This window comes from Tiliqua scincoides, chromosome 2 (genome assembly GCF_035046505.1).
Source record: "Tiliqua scincoides isolate rTilSci1 chromosome 2, rTilSci1.hap2, whole genome shotgun sequence".
Classification (NCBI taxonomy): Eukaryota; Metazoa; Chordata; class Lepidosauria; order Squamata; family Scincidae; genus Tiliqua; species Tiliqua scincoides.
The window spans coordinates 139,030,917-139,051,468 of NC_089822.1; the positions used below are offsets into that span (position 1 = coordinate 139,030,917).

Consider the following 20,552-nt stretch of genomic DNA (forward strand, 5'->3'; position numbering starts at 1 on the left):
GTTTTACAAAAATGCCAACTGATGTTGTGTAACTTTGGTTTAATGTTTTATACCATTTGGAGGTTGTTTATATAAGCACCATGTTGTAATTCTCTCCTTGCCTCCCCTCCCCTCCCCCCATTTCTTCTCTGTGCGTGTCCCTCTGCAGGCTAAGCTCTTCCGTCTGTATACACAGGAGGTGTTGGAACTGGGTCACAATGTGTCCTTTCTTCTCCTGCTCCCCTCCTCAGACGACGTCTGCACTGCCCCAGGACAGAATAACCCTTACACCCCGCACTCAGGATTCCTTAACCTCCCTCTTCAGATGTTTGAACTCGGTATAGTACCTTGCTTCACCTAGAAATATTAGCCCAGTCGCCTTATAATAAAATCACAAAGTTGTATCTGTTCCCCCTCCAGCCCTTGCCTTCTCCCCGTCCCAGAAGAGAGTCAATAAATCACGTGATGATTTCTTGGCAACAACATTTTTCTCTCTGACTACAGACAAGTAATAGAGGGAGCCTAGCTACCAGGTTACATGCTCTAGTCATAACTATTGGAATGCAAAAGCCAGTCAGTCCACAAGTTATCAAGCAACACACGACCCCTCAGTGTAGCGTAGGCACTAGAAGAAATAGGGAATGCTGATAATGGACAATTCAGGCACCACTTGATGAGAGCAAAGTGTTTTGAAAACCAAATGTTCTGGAGAAATACACTTCTCATGGGCTCATCACCCACCTCCAACTGCCTCCCAATGACTATTTTGATACAGAACTGAACTTAACATAGAATTAGATGTTATGTCAAAATATTTTTATTCGGATTTTTAAAATTCAGCACTTTTGTACTTTGAATATCATATCTGTTTCCTTCTGATGAATTTTTCTGCATGGCCGGTGAATATAATTGTCATGAAATTGGCAGGTGTCTGCAGTAATTGTTTCACAAGTGGTATTGGGATGAATTTTGAGAAGCACACACAGAAGGAAGTTCCTACCACCCGCTGAGGATTCCACACCTCATTGAATTGATGGCCAACCGCATAACAAATCAGGATCTGGAGAAGTCTCTAATGCCATAAGCTGCTGGGAGTGAACATCATGGGACATTATACTATATTAGTAGCTCTTGCTATTGAAATGCCCAGAAACAATTAAGATTTGGCCACTGTCAGAGACAAGATGCAAGACTGGGTGGATCATTGTTTGTATTCAACAAGGGTTTTCTTAGTTCATGTCTTCTCTTTCACATAGTCAATTCTAGAGGTAGCAAGAAAAGGAGTCATAGGGCAGATCATAACTTTTCAAGCAGAAACAATGGGGCAAAGGATAATTGTGCATCAGCACCACTCTTGACTCAGTACAAATATCATGATTGCATGTATTGGTTGTCCAGTTGCATACGTGTCATATGTTACCAACCTTCAAATGTGCACTTGTGCAGGTAGTGCTATAGTTGGCAACCTTCAGTCTCGAAAGACTATGGTATCGCGCACTTCAGAGGTAGTGCTATGTGATGCTGTATATTCATTTACTTCCAGTTCAATCCCTTTGCTGCTGAGATTATCCAACCAATATTACAGCCACACCACCCATTCTGTTCCTTCACTACCGTCCCCAATATTCAGACAGTTCTCCATTAATAGAATACAAATGTCCTGCTGTCAAAGATTCAGCTAGGTACTAAGAAACAATATATGACATTCACTCTCCTTGCTGGTAGCTTAATTCAACCCCATGGGTCTTGGCTCCTCAGCCTCTCTCCTACAGAGACAGGTCTCCCTGTTCCTTGAAAATACATGAGGTTTATCCTTCTGTCCTCCAAACCCTGTTGACCCCATGTCCCTGTCCCACAGTTCCTGCTTACAAGTATTCCTCTCTCCCCTCCTGCCAAAAATACAAGGCCATTTTTTTCCATCCATAACTCTCCTGTGTTTTTTTTTTGTCCCAACCCAAGTAAACTTCCACTGCTATCAGAACACTGATGATCACCATTTCATGCACTCTGTGAACATTTTGCATCACCATATCAGCTCAGCAGAAATTGGAGATTCCTTGCAAGTAACAATTATTGTCAGCAGTGGCGTCACTAGGATTTGCATCACGCAGTGCGGGAAACCAGCGTGTCACCCCTATGACGGGTCTCTTCCCATGCAGTGGGCGGGGCAATGACCCTAGTGGTGGGTGTGGTGATGTACCATCGCCCTGCCTCCGCTGGTTTTTTTGGCAATAACTTTTGCTAGAATAGAGATATTTCAACGCTATTTGTTTCATTGCATTCCGCATGAAATTACACATCGAATGATATATAACATGATGGTATTATTCAAAAATACCAAGATTTGAAAAATTTTGGCTAATAGCAGTGTCACACCCCATGCATGTCATCTAGTCTGGCCCACCCTCCCAAGTGACACCACCGGGTGTGGGTGTCACAGCAAATCTAGCTTTGTTCTAAATCAGGAGCAGAAGACAAAAGTTTCCACGTCACTCGGTGCAACCCGCACTCCTCTAGCAATGCCACTGATTACCTTCAAAGGTAAGACTGATTATCTATATTTGAAGTAATCAAGAATGGGCCTGGTGGCCGGTGTATGACAGATAAAAGAGAGCTGGCAAAGAATAGGTTCTTCTGGGAACTACTTCAGTCACACAACTCATCTCACATTGTCAAAACATTATGAGTGCAGCCTTGCATTTCATCCAGTTTTTCCAGAGTTAAACACACAGTACTAAAATCTTATTCCTAAAAGAAAGTCAAACCATTGACATTTTCATATGATGCATTATACTCAGTCAGACTTTTGGACCATCTCGCTCAGTATTGTGTAACTGGCAGTTTGTCTCAGGCAGAGATCCAGCTGCCCCTAACTGATCCATTTGACTGAACATGTAGTTATTTATTTTTTAAATGCATGTGTTGTTTTTCCATAGATCAAAGTGGTTCATATAAAAAACCTGTTGGAAAATGTTTGAGAATGAACCTGGAACTCTGCACAACTGAAGCATGTAGCTCAGTTGTAGAGCACCAGCCAATACAAGAGGCTCCTGGAGGGAGGGGAAGAGAGAAAAACCAACTATCATGAAGTTTCCAACAAGATTGCCTACGGATTGAGCACTGGTCATAGATCAGACAGGGCAATTGAGATAGTAACGTAGCTTGCCGTATGTAATGAGGATTCAGTAGCCTTTGCAGGTTTTGTCTCAGTTCTGTGAATTTATGGCATAGGCCTTCACAGTACTGTGGGGAGAATTCCAATAAAAGCTCAATTTTACTTTTCTAACAAAAAGTAACTGATCTAATGCCCTAGGGCAGAGGCATTTCCTCTCTGATTTATTATACACTTCTCCCCCAGTGCCTGTAAAATGGCTGTGATTCACCTCCAAAATATTGGAAGCTTCCATTCCCCATTAGCTGGTGGCTACCGGATCTATAATTGTGAAACCACAAAAGGCTATGTTGAAGAGACATTTGTTGCAGTACCATTAAGGGCCTGGTTTCCAACCCTAGCGGCCAGGAGCTTCAGCTCTGATGCAGAAACCGCAACTTATAATTCACTAAAGTGCCACATGTGCGGTATATGCTGCTGGATCACACGTGGCTCAAGGAGCACTACAAAAGTTAGCCCCATTGAAAGAGAACAAAAACGTGCAGACACTTTCAGGTGTCCATGGGCTCAGATCAGCCTGGTAGTGATACGCTGGTCAAAAGACTGGTCTGGTGTCGTATTTTAATAGATGTATTATCAGAAAAAGATATGAAGGGTTCATCCCTTAAGGTCATGTGTAGAGGCAGACTTTTTAAGAGATTTATGCTAGCACAGATCATGCTTTAGAGCTGGTTCATACATGCATGTATGTTATTCGACATCTCCTTAAAAAAACTGTCTTTAAAAAAACAGTTGCCCTGGGGTACTTTAACAGTGATGGACATTTTATACCTACAACTTATATTGCCATCAATGAGCAGTAACACACTCATATCACCCTCACCCATGTAGGAGTGAACACACTTTCTTTATCTTTGCATTCTGCCTAGTCCAGTTTTGTCTGAACCTGAACCCTGCTTCTTTGCATGAACAGAAGACAACCCAATAGAAATGTTCACCTTTACTTGTTTTGAAGACTATCAGCCCAATGCTAGGCATGTCTACTCAGAAGTAAGTCCCATTGCATTCAGTGAGACCTACTCCCCGGAAAGCAGGAGTAGGATTGCCGCCTAGCAGTTTTATTGTGGCACAAGCTTCTGTAGACTAGGGCTCAATTTCAGCCCAATCCTGAGCTTCCCGGGGTGCAGGGCTGCAGTGGCGCTGAAAATGGCTACCGCCACATCCTGCATGCTTTGGGCAGCCGCTGATGGCTCCTCGGGAGAAGGGGACTTTCATCCCCTTCCCCTGGGTAAAGTGAGTAGATGCGTAATGGGGCTACTCAATTCACCACCAACCAAAAGGTCAGTGGTGAATCAAGAGCCTCTATGTAGGGTGGCAAGCCTCCCTCCATCCCTGCTCCCTCCCTCCGGAACGTCTCCTCCCTGCCCTCTCCCCACCCTCTGTCCACCTCCCTGGAATGCCTCCTCCATGCCTCCCCCCACGCCTCCACTTATATATATGCCTCATATATATGCCTGCTGCTCGGCCATATATAAAATGAGGCATCTGACAAAAGGCCCAATCCAGAACAGTGCGTGCTTTTAATACTGTCTTTCTATCTTTCTTGCTATGCTGTCCTAATTTAACCCCTACAGCAAGGGTTGCCACAATCAGCCTTCAAGGTACCATGAGACTCTCTGTTGCTTTTGCTGCAGTAGAGTCTCTTTCTGCCCTTTTCTCTGCTTTATAAATCTTGGTCTTTTTTGGGACCAAATGTAAGTAAAGGCACTTTATCTATATCAAGCTCCTCCACAAGGCAAGACTTGCATGTCTAACACACTTGCTTCTATGCTTTGTTGTCTCTGCAGTTCATTTTTGCAGCTACAAGGAGAAATTTATTAGTCTGTATTGCCGCCTTTCTGCTGTCATAGAGCTGGATTTTCTGAGCACCCAGCAGTCCCTGAGGGAAGCAATTTCAGACAGTGAAGTCGCTGCAGCTAAACAAAGACACCAGCAAGTCCTAGATTACATACAGGTAACCGTCTGTTTTCTAACTAGTCAAAGGTGATTTCTAGCAGGGGCTGTAATTTGGAACCTAAATGGAGAATTGTTGGGCCAGGCACAGCATAAAGACGTATAGTGTCAAAATACAATTTGGGTTTTATGGAATGGCCACTCTGCAGCTCTTCCCGTGCACCCCTCCCCAGTTGCTTGTTTTTTGAGAGAGAGAGCATTTCATAGATAAAATCATATGACAGTTATACTGGAGTGTTATAGAGAAATGTGTCAGTTTGGGTTATAAATCCCATTCCCCCTCTAACGTGAGCGAAAGCAGCATATGGCAATTTAGTCTGGATCACAGCCTTTCTTCTTTGAAAGTGAAGCAATTTTTTCTGGCTGTCAGTCTGCACAGCCAAAAAACAAAAAACACCCCCAATAACTCTATTTTTGTGACAGAAGTGGCATTACCATGAAGCAGCCTGAGGTGACCAAGCTAGGTGGCTGATTTTGGGTGGCAGAGGGGGAGACAATCAACCATGAGGCACAATCTATTAGCAGAGGTGTAGATTTTTCAATGGGAAAAAACCACCCCTGAAATCTATGAAAAAATAAATATATAACACCCCGACATATTTGTCATTGTAGGCTGGTTGGACTGGACTGGGGGACGCATGGGTAATTATTGTGGTTGTATATGCTGCCACTATACCACCCATATCACCTTCCTGGTACATTTTAAAAAGTGAATATAATTTGCATCCATGGAATAAAACTACATAACACTGCTTTCTGCACTTTTCCTCCTTAGAAAAAAATGAAATCTGTAAAAGCGTTTAAGAACGCAGATAGAGGCGTTCTTAGTTTTTTGTTGTGTTTTTTTTGCAATTTTCATTTTTTTCCCCCCCAAGGAGGAAAAGGTCCCCCATCAGAAAGTTCCCCTGCACAAGCCCCATAAATGATTAGCCACCGTGCTCTTGCACAGCTCCTGTTCACTGGAAAGAGGCGTATGCAAGAGATTTTTCCAGTGGGTTTTGACCCATGTTAATTAGTCGAGGAGGAACACAATTTGTTCCTTGGGGGTGCTCCTGGATCCGCAGCTGTTCCTGGATTCCCAGGTGGTGGCTGTGGCCGGGGGAGCCTTTGCTCAGCTTCGGCAGATTTGCCAGCTGTGTCCATACCTGGGTCGCTCAGACCCGGCCACGGTGACCCATGCCTTAGTGTCATCCAGATTAGATTATTGCAACACGCTCTGCATGGGGCTACCTCTGAAGACTGTCCGGAAACTGCAATTAGCACAGAATGCAGCCGCCCATGTGGTTACTAGGTCTTGTCAGTTCGACTCAGTTGGGCCACTGCTTCAGTGACAACACTGGCTGTCAGTTCGTTTCTGGGCTCAAAGTGCTAATTTTGACTTTTAAAGCCCTTTATGGCTCAGATCCAGGGTTTGCCTCCTTCCATGCAATCCAACTCATCCTCTCAGGTCATCTGTATCTCAATGTTCTTAGTACTGTTTTGTCATTTAATTTGTGAGCTGCCTCGAGTGCCCTTTGCGGGCTAGAAAACTGGGGTATAAATTCTATGAATAAATAAATGTTTGGATTATCTGCATCAGTCACTAAAGCATCTTTGGCCAGCCTGGTCTGTCTGGCTTATGTATTGCTGATCTAAATTTATTGATCACCTACTGTAGAGCCTACATGCTGTAGAAAGTACAGTATTTACAATATTATATACTGTAGAGAGGTTATCTCAAGAAACATCCATATGCGCCTGCTTGGCATTTAACATTAGCATAAGAAGCCCCACTCTCTGTCCTGCTGTTGAATGAGACTAGGCAGGCAGGCAGAGAAGACAGGGCTTTTTCAGCAGTGGTACCAAGATCATGGAACACTGTTCTCCTGGAAATCTGCTAGGACCCTTCTCTCTCTTTTGGACTTTGGGTATTTATTAAATCTTTTGTTTGTTTCAGCAAGCTTTTAATGTGTAAGTTTTAAATCTGACCTGGTATTTTAGTTATGGACTGCTGTTTTTAGGTTTAGGTTATATTCTGTATTATGTTCTTCTGTATTAAGTTGACTGCTGTTCTTCATATTTTCTGTTTGATGACCAAACTACACATTATGTTAAATACAGAACATGGCCTGATGGGAATTTAGTTTTAATTATAAATAATACAGGCAGAGGAGGAAGGAGAAAGGGGCTTTAGTATTTTGTCCTGTAATGGTTTTGATCTCAATCGCATCCTCCACACTATTTTTAAAGGGGGGAAAAAACTTCCATTGAGTTTTCTTTCACCAAAAGTAGTGTTCAAGGGAGCAGCACTGGATCAAAATGGTGATGGGAACAAAGTACTAAAGCCCCCTTGCCTTCCCATCATGGTTTACCATGTTTTGTGTTTTGTCCCCCCTTCCCACACGCTATAAATGAAACTAAAATCCCATCTGGCCACATTATACATTTAACTTGGTTTAATTTTATTTGTGCCCCGCTTTTCTCCCTGGAGGGCACCCAAAGCTTAACATGTAGTTTGACCCTTATTGTAAATTTTTAGAAGCCACTGTGAGTGCATTTTCATAAAAAACTAGGATGCTGCTGCTGCTGCTGCTGCCACTACTACTAACAACAACTCCTGCTTTACAGTCTGTATACTAGTGGCCTTTTCACACAGCTGAAATCTACTGCAAATTGTCCAGACATTGTGAGACTATCCCACAAAGAAATTGGTACCATATATATTCAGTAAATCCCGTGGTAATCATTTGCAATGGCCAAACAGTAGAGAGATGGTTACAATGAAAACTTCTGGAGTGAAGTTTGCCACCTGTGCCCTATCTTGTCAGGAGGGTCCCTTTGGCCCATTGGACTTCTTGCATGCATACGAGATACCCTTAAAAGCTGTTTACCCTGCACATGCCCAATCTTGGAAGCTAAGCAGGGTCAGGCCTGGTTAGTATTTGGATGGGAGACAGCTTGGGAATACCGGGTGCTGTAGGCTTATACCATAGTCTTTCGAGACTGAAGGTTGCCAACCATTTGTTTCTCTGAGCTGAGTTCGTATGACTGGATGCCATACAGTAGCTCCTTCAAAGGTTATCACGTGGAACTGTAAGCTCCAGGCAGGGGACAGGGGCAGACCTCATAGTCAAGCCAGCATTCCCTGTCTTCTGCAGAAATCCAGGGAAACAGGGACTGGCAATGATTATTGCTGCCTCCAAAGGACTGCCTCTCCAGGTGGTTAACAGATGTTTTAAACTTCACCATCATGACTCCTTGCCATCTGAACCCATATTTTGTTGAGCACTTGCTCCTTATCCTTCCAATATGACTGGCCAGAGGAGGAATGGGCTTAGAAGAGATCCTGGGGCTTGAAAGATTCCCAGCCAGTTGCGGGCTCACCTATCCAAGCTTTGACATCACTGTTCTGCCAAATCCCAACGCCAAGCTCTGCCTGGAGAATTATGCCCAGTTTAAGCAAATTAGCTCCCCTTCTTTTCCCCAACAAATGACCCTGCTTCTGCCCTGCAGTCCTGCTGGACCCCACCTCCAGGGTAGCTCGCCTGTTCAACCTGCAGAGGTACTCTCTCCTGCCAGCAGCCTCCTGCCACTACAGCAGCCCCTTGGTCCTCAGCAGGTCTTGGGCACAGCAGCCACACACCAAACTCCAGTGTCTCCAGCAGTCCATTAGTCAGTCCGTTAGTCACAGTCAGAGTATCCAGGGCAAAGTCCAAAGTCAATAAGCCAAGTCACAGTCCGAGGTCAGATTCCAAAGTCAGTCAGTCAAATCAGTCAGAGTATCCAAGTCAAAGTTCAAAGTCAATAAGCCAAGTCACAGTCTGAGGTCAGATTCCAAAATCAGTCCGTCCGTCAGTCCCGTCTCTCCAACCTGCACTCCTTCTACAACCCACAAACCCTTCCTGCCTCAGGTTCTGGTTATATCCCTGAGGGCCCTATTGCCTTCAAGTGGCTGCAGCTGTGCAGCACACTCTGCTGGATGCCCAGGCCTTACCCTTAAAGGGGCCACTGCTGACACCACATCTACCTCCTCGCCAGATCTTCCGCGATTCCGACACAATCACTCAAATGGGCAACCACAGAATAAAAGTTTCTTTACCAGACTGTCTGACTGTTCCTGCAGGCTATTTGCATAAATAAGATAGTACATGATAAGCACCAGCATCTGCTATATCCCAAATCCCCTCATGCCCTAATCTGTCCCCAGCAGACTTCTCAGAGTTACAGTTACACCAGCAAAAGAGCTGGTGTAGATCTAAGGAGTCTGTGCATCTATAGTGGAACTGGAAAAGGTGCAGAAGAGAGCAATCAAAATGATTATCGAGCTGAGGCACCTCCCTTATGAGGAAAGGCTACAGCGATTGAGGCTCTTCAGTGTAGAAAAAAGGCGCTTGACAGATGTGATTGAAAAGTACAAAATTATGCAGGGGATGGATAGAGGCAGGGCTTTTTTTCTAATGGAATGCGGGGGGACGGAGTTCCGGCACCTTTTTGCAGGGGCCCCTGCCCTTTGGAGGCATTCCAGGAGGGGGGGAGCAAAATAGAGGCATTCGCTGGGTTGGTGCTGGAGGGTGTGGGGTGGGCGCGCGCCTGGCCCCTGCCTGACCGCACAACGACCCCCTCCTGCCTGCATCTCCAAGCTCTCGCCTGAGCCCAGCCCGCTTCCCCTCCCCCCGCGCTCTGCTTCCCAGCGCAGCTTCCAAGTCGGTGGAGGGCGTGGGGGACACGCGCCAACACCGAGGAGGAGGACGGACAGCCAGCCAGGGAGACGGGCTGCAGCACCCATGGAACGCCAAGGTACTGGCTTGGTGGAGGAGGAGGGGAAGGAAGCTGGCTGGTGCAGTCCTGTGCCAATCTGCAGCAAAAGCCTAGGCATGTCTACTCAGAAGTGTGTCTCATTGTGCTCAATGGGGCTTGTCCCTGGGAAAGGGTGCATAGCCTTGCAGCCTGAGAGCCCAAGCATGTCTACTCAGAAGTAAGTTCCATTGTGTTCAATGGGGCTTACTCCTGGGAAAGTGTCATAGCCTTGCAGCCTGAGTAGCCAGGCAGAGGCGTGGCTCTATGGCTGCAGTCCTCTCCACACTTTCCTGGGAGGAAGCCCCACTGCCTCTAATGGGACTGACTTCTGAGTAGACAGGCACAGGATTGGACCCTGAGGCTGCCATCCTATCCACAGTAAGCCCCATTCACTAAAGTGGACTTCTGAGTAGACATGCATGGGATTGGGCTCTTAGGCTGCAATCCTAGGCACTTTCCTGGGAGTAAGCTCCATTGACTAGAACGAGATTTACTTCAGAGTGGACATACCTAGGATTGGGCTCTTAATCCTGGCAGAGATATATAGCTGCACCCGTTTTCACATGCGAAGAGCAGGTGAAAAGGGATTCTACGTGTGTACAATGTGCTGTCCAGCCTTGCCAGAGATCCTCCTCATCCTTCCCCCACAAGCATGCCCTCCGCCAGCCAGCATTTGCAGCTCCTCTCCAGCAATGCAAAGCAGCTGCTCAGGGCAGCAGAGAACATACAATTGCATGCCAAGCGACTTCCCAAAGACACAGCGTATTCTGATACCTGAAATGAACCATATTTAATCGCTTGTTTGCAAACATAGCTGTTTCTATGTGCACCTCAGGACCCCTCTCGTGTAAGAATTCCTTTTTTGTTCTTACTCCCACAGTTGCTTAGAGTAATTTTACTACATGGAACTCATGCAAGCCATTTTCCAGAATCCATTCACTGCTTCCTCTCCTCAGAGTAGTGCCACACTTCATACTACACGCTACAAGTGCACCTGTACAGTATTTTTCCCCATGTGTAGAAAAAATAGCTAGGGGGAAGGGGATGTGGAGATTGACAGCCCAATCCTATGCATGTCTACTCAGAAGTAAGTTCATCTTTAGGGGGGAAGCACATAAAAAATATTTTATTTCTCCAATAAAAAATGGTTTAAAAATGAATGAATGAATGAATGAAAGATTAACAAGTTGTGAGTTCCTGCACCTTTTTATTTACAAAAAAAGCACTGGATAGAGGGATGTTCTTTTCCCTCTCACACAACTCCATAATCAGGGGACATTTAAAATGGAGTGGTGAGAGAGTTAAAACAGTTTAAAGGAAATATTTCCTTGCCCTGCAAGTAATTAATCTGTGGAACTCCTTGCCGCGGGATGTGGTGATGGTGTCTGGCCTAAATGCCTTTGAAAGGGAATTGGACAGATTTATGAAAAGTCCAACACATGTTACAAGCCATGAAGGATATGTGTAACCTCTGGTTTATGAGGTTGAGTCTCTTTGAATGCCAGATGTAAGGGAGTGGCAACAGGATAGAGGTAGTGGGAGCCCATGCTACCCGAAGATTTGGAATTCGCAGAGGCAGTGGGAGAGCAGCACTTTCCATATACAGAATGGAAAGTGAAACTAAGAAAACAACTGCTTTACCCATAAGGGGCCATGCCAAAACAATTTACTCATTTCAGTAAGGGAACATAACTGAATTCACAACTGTCCAGAATGTATATTTTTCACACTGTTACGGTGGAGCAGAATTGGTTTTAAGTGTCATCTAGGGGGTGACAACTTCATGGAGTTGTTGTTGCCATTTATTGTACTTAGGGGTTTGCCAGGCATTTAATAATTTTAAATGTTTTTTTTTTCTTTGTTAATCCAATTGTACCCATAGCCACCTGTTAACTAATCATCACCACTAGAGAACTTGTTTAAGAGGGATGCAATAAGATGGCATCTTTTCATGGTACCAATATCTTCTCTATTTGTTATTAAATTTTGAGCAGTCTGACAGACATAGCCCTGCCTAAGAAAGGTTGACAGCTATCCATGTTCAAATGTGTCATTACCTCAAAAAACGGAGCTCAGTCGCTAAAGGCAAAGAACTACTCACTATTGCCGTGGTTAGAAAGCATGTGTGGACTCTAAAATGTTAACAACACACAGTGCGAACAGAACATGATTTATAGGGACAACAAGGAACAGAAAATGAAAGAGAAAAGAAAACATTAAAGGATCTTGACAAAGGAGTCTGTTATGGTTTTAGCCTAAACTTCATAGGAAGAGAGAGACTGACTTTACATTTCATGATTATGCATGATTGATGAAAATGTAGCAGTCTTTTAAACCACAGTGTTTTGTACCAAATTATTGTGACAGTGTATTAAACTTGTCAGGTTCCTTCTCAAATTAAAACCAGCTGTATTCCACCTATTGGCCCAGAAAAAAAAAAGGAAAAAAAAAAGGCCTCAGTCCACCACATACTGCAATCTTCAGCAGTGACCACAAAACCACAAGAGCATTTGTATGATCCCAGATCTAAGACAGTGCTGAAGTCACTACACAAACTAAACATTGTAAAGAGTGAAGGAGTCCATAAAAGCTGTTCTGAAATGGGAGCCAGAAAGAAGCCAGAAAGTAAAAATTAAATAAAGCAGATAAGGTATGTTGTGTCTAAAACAACCTATTGGGCAAGTCAGAAAAGAAGTACAGTCTGTTCTCTCTAGGGTTAGGTTCCTAGAAACCCTAGCGGATAGTGAATTCGCACATAATGAACCATTGATCCTATGGGATCGGTGGGGTTACGTTCAGGGGGTTAGGTGGAGGGGTACCTTTCCTGTAGGGCTTTTCTTCCCTCAGCCATTTCAAAGGCTCCTTACTGGTCATGGGCACTATTTTGAAGGTCTCTGCTGCTTTCAGAAGTCTCTGTTGCACTCAGGAAGCCAGCAAAGACCTTCCAAAAGCAGCTGGGACTTTCAAAACAGCACCCATGACCAGTGTGTAGCACTTTGAAATGGCTGTGGAAAGTTTCTGAAGCTTCCGACAGACATTTGAAAGGGCAGCATGCTGGTCACAGGGGCCACTGTGAACATTTCCGCTGCATTCTGGAAGCCTGCAGAGACCTTCAGAAGAGATGTTGAGCTTGTGGATAGGTAAGAGCAGTGTCATGGGAAATATGATATAGCTAGCAATTACGCTCCTTATGGATAAGTGAATTCACAAGCAGTATATTCATGTACGAGGAGAAATGACTGCATGACCAAAGTAGACCTAAGCCAGCTTGGAGGAAGGCATTAGGGCTGGCAAGATACAGCATTTTGTTGCAGGTCCCTCTTGTTCAATACTATCTTTCAGGGATGGGAAAAGCTAGCATGGTACAACTGGAGTTGAGTCACAAGTCACTGCCCCTCCTGCGACTCAATTCGAAAATGAGTAATAATGGGGGCACTTTCAAAGTCACCCTTCCGCAACGCGATAGGACTTGGGTCGAGTCGCCCCGCCCCCTTTAAAAAACTCTGCGGAGGAAAATGGGACTGCTGCTGGGCTATGTGTGTGCTTCAGGGTTCCCTTTCAATTCTCCCCCACCATCCCTGCCCACCCCAACATCCCACAGCAGCTCGGAATGCATCGACCCCTTTCCCCTCCCCTGTGAGATCCCACCCCAGCCACGACAAAGGAAATCCACCCGTTCACTTCACAGGCATGGCAGAGAGCAAGGGTGCATCCCAGCTCAGCCAGGCAGGAGGGAGCGGGGGCAGTGCCAGCCAAGCGAGCGCGAAAAAGCCCACCACGGCTCCACAGAGGGAAACGGGGCTGCACCAGGCAGGATGCATGTCTCGTTCCCTTTAAACATTTCCCTGCTGTTCCCCCCTCCATCCCATTTGTCAGGCAGCAGTGCAGAACACCCCACCCCTTCTGCAACAGAAAAAGACAGCAGGAGGACAACAAGAAAACTCTGTCAATAGAGACTTGGAGAGAAGTGTAAGTGATCTAAGTCACTCCCCCACCGTCCCTACCTCCATCCCACCTATCAGGCAGCAGTGCAGAACGCCCCCACCCCTTCCCTTCCCTCATGCTGTGACCCCAGCCCAGCCACGACAAAACCCTCCTCCTCTGGGCATGGCAGGGAGGGAGGGAGCAAGGACACATCCCAGCTCAGCAATCTGGTGCTGGAGCTCACGCATGCAAAAATGGCTTCCCAGATGCACGCAAGAAGTTTTTCATGCAAGAGGGGGGCAGCGTAACCCGTGTCTGTTGGTGCACAACTTGATTCGGAGTGGAATGTGGGTCATGAGTCAATGGGCCCCTGACGCTAGTGTTTTTCCGAATCTTCTACATGCGCAACTCATGAGTCCACAAGTCAGCGGAACCCAGATGGTCAATGTTGAAAAAAAGCTACTTCAGGATTCCTTCCTGAAGTTACTTTGCTCCATCAACATTGACCATCTGGGTTTTGCTACATGTGTTTACATCTAACTCTGCTTTACATTCTGACAAGCCATCCTTTCAGTTCATTGTATTCTGCACCAACAGCAGTCCCTGAACAGTCCACAAATGCCATGCAGAGGACAGTCCTGCCCTACACCTATAGAAAGTCATGAATGCCCATCATAAAGTCACAAGTTCCAAAAAGAAAAGCTGTACCCTTCACACAGATGGAGTGTGTGAAATCACCCTGAGCCAGAAAATTGCAGGTCAGGGTACAGTGATGATGATAACTCTGGGAGTGCGAGAAAGGTGTTCACTTCAGAGATCAGAGTCCAGGACAGATCTCCTTGCTCTCTGTAAGTTACAGGAACTGCCAGTCAATGAGCCATTTATTTAAAGATTAAAAACAAAATAATCTCTGCACCCTCTTCCTCAAACAGCAAATTGATGAGATTTGGCGTGAAATGAGATGGATTAATGAGGCACTGCAGTATGCACGATACAAGCAGCCAACTGCTGGCTTGCCAGTAATAAAGCTTGTGGATCTGTCAGAAGAAACAGTGCAAAAGAAGACCAGTTCCACATCCTCCCATCTTGACTGTCTTCCATCCCCACCACCTTCACCAGAGATGGAGACCCACAGGAGAAAGGCTGTGAGTGGTAAGGAAAAATATCTTAATTCCCTTCAGTCAAAGCAACACAGTTCTCCAATCTTCTCTAATCTGGAAGTGCATGGAGTTCGTAGGTTATGGCTGCCCAGCAACCACAAGGGCCTGGCACCTCTGTGGTAAGATGCACACCACCAGTCACATTATTTTGAGGAATGCATCAGGTGGATATTGCTCATCATAAGTGAGTTTCCCCACCCTTGCCAGTGGCCACCAGTTACATGGAGTGGAAAAATTCACTGCACAATGGGCCTCTCATGTGAAGAACCCTACTCACGGCTGTGTGTGTAACCACATCAGTTGTTATCCCCAAATCATCACATTCTGAGCCTGACACAGGGAACCATTTTAAAATTAATTTTGTTATATATACTGCTTTATGAACTTTTTAAAAGTAGTGTATATTCTATCATAGTAGTAATAGAATAATCCCCATATAATGTATAGATCAGTGCTTCTCAGTGTTTGTCCTCTGCTATATCACTTTGCATGGTCCACCTGCTGGAAGTAACACCAGAAGTCATGTGATGATCATCATCATGTGATCATCATCATGTGATGATGTCATCAACAGTTACTTCCAGATTGGGAGGCCAGATGTGACATGACAAACACCAGTAAGAGGGTCAGGGTGGATGGGAGGGCATTTTCGAGCATGCAAAAAGCGCATGCTGGAGCTCTGCCCCCTGAACCGAGCCTTCTACTGATGTTTGTCACAGTTGGTTGCTGTTCTGGATGCCAGGTGGAAGGGGTCTGGGGGTCCACAAGTATCACCTGACACCACCTCAAGTACCACCAGTAGTACAAGTACAGCTGGTTGAGAAACGTTGATATGGATCACTCCTACGTTACTCTTCCTGATCCCAGAACTTGCAAAATAGCTAGCAGCAGAATGAAGAAGACAATCCTATTCACAGAAATGGTTGTGAGCCATCATTTGGAGCACAGTGGGAGGGGGAGAGTCGAGAAGATGGCAGCTCAGCATGTCTTGCCAAGGTCACTGGTTGGGTTCAATTGCCCTGATAAAATGGTCTGATAATACTATCCCAGTAAGTTCACTTGTACTTTTGAAATACGTAGCTCAGCTTTACGATGTATTTTTTTTTTTTTTTGTACGTGTTGAAGAATTTGGTATGGTCCTGTGTAGTTTGTTGAGATGGCTAATTAATCTCACTGTCAACAGTTTGCATTTTGTTTCCAGCCCAATGTTGTCTGTCTACGCAGTCCAACCTGGAGATATAATTATGCCTTTGTTTTCTAGTTTATTGCAACAGAGAGCTTAATGTTCCATGGAGAAATCAAAAACATTTCTGAAAAAAAATACTAAGTTTGTGGGTACGTTCCATTTTTGGACTTCTCGCCTATCATTCTGACTTCCCTCTGCTGTTCTTGTTTCCTGTTGTGATTGGGCCCAATCCTATCCAACTTCCCAGCACCAATACACCCAGCCCAATAAAGTAAAGCTAACATTCCTTTGAGAAGGCCTCCGTGACTGTCCTCTGGGAACAGGAAGCAGCGCATGTCCCATTGATATGACTGCATCAGCACTGGAAAGTTGGATAGGATTGGGCCCTCGGTATAACTGACAGTCTTCAGTTGCTCCCAGGTGATCTGCGAAGGGTCACTTTAGAAAACAAAAACAAAGGGTGCAATCCATAGAGCGTCCTAGGCCGGCGCAAGTCCCCTGTTCTTGTCTCCAGGTGTTGCAAAAGTGCGTAAGGCACTTCTGCACCACCGGTTGAGTTGGGAGCTCAGGGACCTTGCAGAATGTGGCCCCAGCAGCACCGGTGGTGGGTAAGTTTGCCCCAGTGGCAGGTCACCCATGCAGGGGTCTGGGAAGGGTGGGGGAGGCAGGGGCATTCCAGGGCAAGGGGAAGGCAGGTGGGCCTGTAGGTGGACTGGGCCGGGAGGGAAGTGGAGCCAGGATCTGGCACTTAGGCTGGATCCTAACCCCCCTCCCAGGCGGCCCGGCCAGGTGCTAGGCTGCTCAGATCTGTGCCCCCTCTTTAGGGGGTGCAGATTCAAGTAGCCCCATTCAGGTCGCTGCCGTGTTACCCGGGGGAAGGGTAGTCACTTCCCCTTGCTCTGGGTTGCGCGCAGCCAGCCCCAACCCTGTGCTGCATAGAGCGCAGGCCAGCTGGCCTTCCTGTTTCAGCGCAGGATTGGATTGGGCTGTAAGTGAGGTATGTAACCCAATATACGCATTTTGCTGTGTATCATCACAACACCGCAGAGTTTGAAGCCATATCTAATGTCTGAAAGAAAGAGTGGGAACTCCAGCAAATGGAAAGAGTGCATCTGTGCTTGGTTTTTTCATAGAGTAATAAGATTTGAAAACAGAATCCCACAAACAGACTCTAATGAGTACCAAGAATAACCAAGGCTAGAAGGAGGCAGCTGCAAATCTGTGTTCTGTCACTCCTTGTAGTGAGCTGTTCAGGAAAGTCCCCTTGGTCTGCAAACTCCAGCATATTTCCACCTGCCCAGGGAATGCATTGACCTTGTCAGGCTGTAAAATCTTCAGACTTCAGCTTTGCTGGCGACCATCAGCTTGCCTTGGTCTGCCTGGTTCTTATTCCTCCTGCCCACTGAATTCCCTTCAGTCCCTTGTCTCAGGGACTTGGGCTTTCTGCTTCAGTCTGCCAACTCTCTTTAGTGTGCTCATCCAGCATCACAATGACTTAATGACACTGAAGGTGCTGCACAAAGCAAATACAACTGTTTGTTTAAAAAAAAATAAATTGGCAGCTGCTGAGATTCTGAGGAATGCCTTTGTTGTTGCTGCCAGAACTACAAAATATGTAGTGATTGTATCAAAACAGTAACCCAGGGGCAATGTCAGGGAATGTTTTCTTGCCCCCCAACTCCCTTCCTCAAAAAGTTCAAGATAGAACATTCAGCTGTCTTATTAATATGACCAAACAAGTCCCATCATAATGTTAAAAGCAGATTGAAAAACTCAGAGTCCTCCAAGATGCACTTTGGGTTTTTGAAAAACTCATTGGCAGAAAAAAAAAATTTGATATAAATTACATGAAATTGTGCAAAATGCCATTTTTGTATCATTATTTGGGACAAATTTTGCCCTGATACTCCATTTAATGCAGCTGTTGACGACTCTAACTTTTAGCAAGCTCAGATTTTTTTCATGCACTAACAGAATTTCCCAGTTTGTCAGTGAAGGTGCAGTCTTAACTCCCAAATGTCCTCAAGTAATGGGTACTGCATTCCAAATGAAATTCTTCATTTTGGGGATCCAGGGGTTCAGCTAGCCCTGCTCAGACATCTGTTTTCACATGGATCAAATTGCATGAGGGAGACTGTGAGTGCACCAGTAAGCTCTAGCCACACCCCTGAAGCCTCTCTCCAACCCCATGTATAGAGCCTTCATCTAAAAAGCAACCAACGCTACCCAAGGTCACTTTCTCCCCACCATCTCAACTGCTGTCACTTCAGACTTATAGTGTACACATGGGGAGCACATTTCTTGGGTTGCGCCCATTTAAGAGCACACTGGCACAGGAATGAGGCTTACTGGCATGCTCTTGCTCCCCCAACCACACCAAGTCACATGAAGGTAAGTACCTGAAGGGGGCCGTAGATGTAGACAATATGCTGGAGCTCTCAACTTTGACGTGCAGCCTGAAAGAGATTAATCAGCTTTAACCTTCTCTTTGCAGATTCCCAGCCATACTCAGATGAAGAAGGTTGTTCGGAAGTGTTCCTTCCAACAGACAGTGACTATGACTCTAGTGATGCACTGAGTCCCAGAGAGCTGGACTTAGTTTATTCATCCTCACAGGACATATCCCATCAGGCAGTGAGCTGTCTGAGTGGCAGTGCACCTGACGTCCTCCAGGTCCACGACATCAAAACTTGCCTGACTCCAAAACAAAACCCAAGAGGAGGAAACACCTTAGAGATAGACCTTGACCAGTCTACAGAGTATATGCAAAACCTGTCAATAGGAGGACATTCGCCAAAGAGCACAGAGAAGAGTCCCAGCTTGAGGCAACCCTTGAGTTTCTTAGGCAAGAAAAAGCATGGGAAGCATCAGCACTACAGTTACTTCAGCCGACATCATCGCTGGTTGCGCGTCCATAGCGAGAGCCAATCTGTCTCCCTCTCTGAGGGTGTTTATACACCACATCTCACTCGAGCCATGGAGTTCTCACAAGAGCCTACCTCTGGTGAGCAGCTAAGCATCTCCATCGATTGTCCACGCAGTACTTTCTTACCTCATGCTTCAAGCCTTCCAGAAGAGGGAAAAGGTAAATACCAGGAGTTGAGGCCAAACATTCGCAGGATATATGTTGAGCCTTACAAGACCACACTGCCCAATGAAGATGGGAAATCCTGGGCACTGGATTCTACTGGCACCCAGCCAGTAGGACATGAAGACTTGCACAGTCCCAGTAACCAGGACATGATTCCAGAAGATCCGTCTGGTTCTAACATCACCGAAGTATTCAGTAGCAATCTTTAGGGGTGTATCCTACATAGGGGCACTGCTTCTCAATCCTGCCCTCAGAATGTGATCACAAATGTTACCAATGGAGGATCAATTTTGTTCAGAGCAACTTTGCCTTCTAACATCCCAATTCTTGTCTTTACCAACTTAAGATCAGACTCTGACCGTGGATTTTGTTGATGAAGTATACAAGTGTTTGCTTTTTGCAAACAGGCATGCTTGTATGACCATTTCTAAAGTGGGACAGCTGGCCCTGTGTATTAAGGATTCTTCAGTGCTAGTCCTGAGCCTAATGTTCATTGTTTCCATGGGTAGTAAAATGATGCTTTCAAAGGGTCAGGAATATTTCCCAAAAGATTCCCCAAACTGAAAAGCTTTCAGAACCAGTTTACCTGGGCTCACAGTTCCTATCAGCACTACCATTTATGCCACTGAGGGCGTGATCCCGACCCTCAGCTGGACCTGTGCAAGTCCTTGTGCCGGCCCAGAGGTGTTGCAAAAGTGCCATAAAGCACTTTTGCACCATTGTTCGAGGAGGGAGGCTGGTGCAAAGACGTGCACCAGCCTCCAGAGGCCAACGTGAGGCCCAACTGATAAGGCTGTGCTAGTAGAATCAGACCAGCACAGGGGCTTGGGGAGGGTGGGGATAGGTGGGATGGAGATGATCCGGAGCAGGGGTAGGGCGGGCAGCCCCATGGGCGGGCCACTGTTGAGTGGGTGGTGCGGCCAGGATCTGGCACTTGCGCCAGATCCTAACCCCAGTCCTGGGAGAACTTGAGCAGCTCCAGGCTGCTTGGATCTGTGGCACCTCCTGAGGTGAATGAATGAATGAATTCCCCTTGCCCCGGGCTGAACTGCACCCAACCCCAACCCTGCATTGGATACGGGGCAGGCCAGCTGGCCTCTTCATTCCAGTGTGGGTTAGGATTGAGCTGTGACTCTTTGTTCTAAAATTGCTCTTTTTCTTCCTAGAAACAGTGACGTAATCACGAAGCCAAGCATATTTAGTGATGTGGTGATATTACAGAGGAGAATTAAAAGTAATTCAGAGTGAGGATAATAGCTATTCATGTAGCATTGCCTGTACTCTAAGTTTGTCCTCAGTGACATAATCCCA

At 45.9% G+C, this 20,552-nt stretch overlaps 1 protein-coding gene across 1 annotated transcript in view; it reads left to right on the forward strand.

Annotated features, from left to right (window-relative positions):
- Positions 1–19,450, forward strand: part of ANKFN1 (ankyrin repeat and fibronectin type III domain containing 1) — a 118,339-nt gene extending 98,889 nt beyond the window's left edge. Inside the window, exons 14-17 of the mRNA XM_066617760.1 lie at positions 149–317; positions 4,939–5,105; positions 14,737–14,956; positions 18,645–19,450. Coding sequence (XP_066473857.1) covers positions 149–317; positions 4,939–5,105; positions 14,737–14,956; positions 18,645–19,450 — 1,362 coding nt within the window. The remainder of the gene's footprint in view (positions 1–148; positions 318–4,938; positions 5,106–14,736; positions 14,957–18,644) is intronic.
- Positions 19,451–20,552: the final 1,102 nt, after the last annotated feature.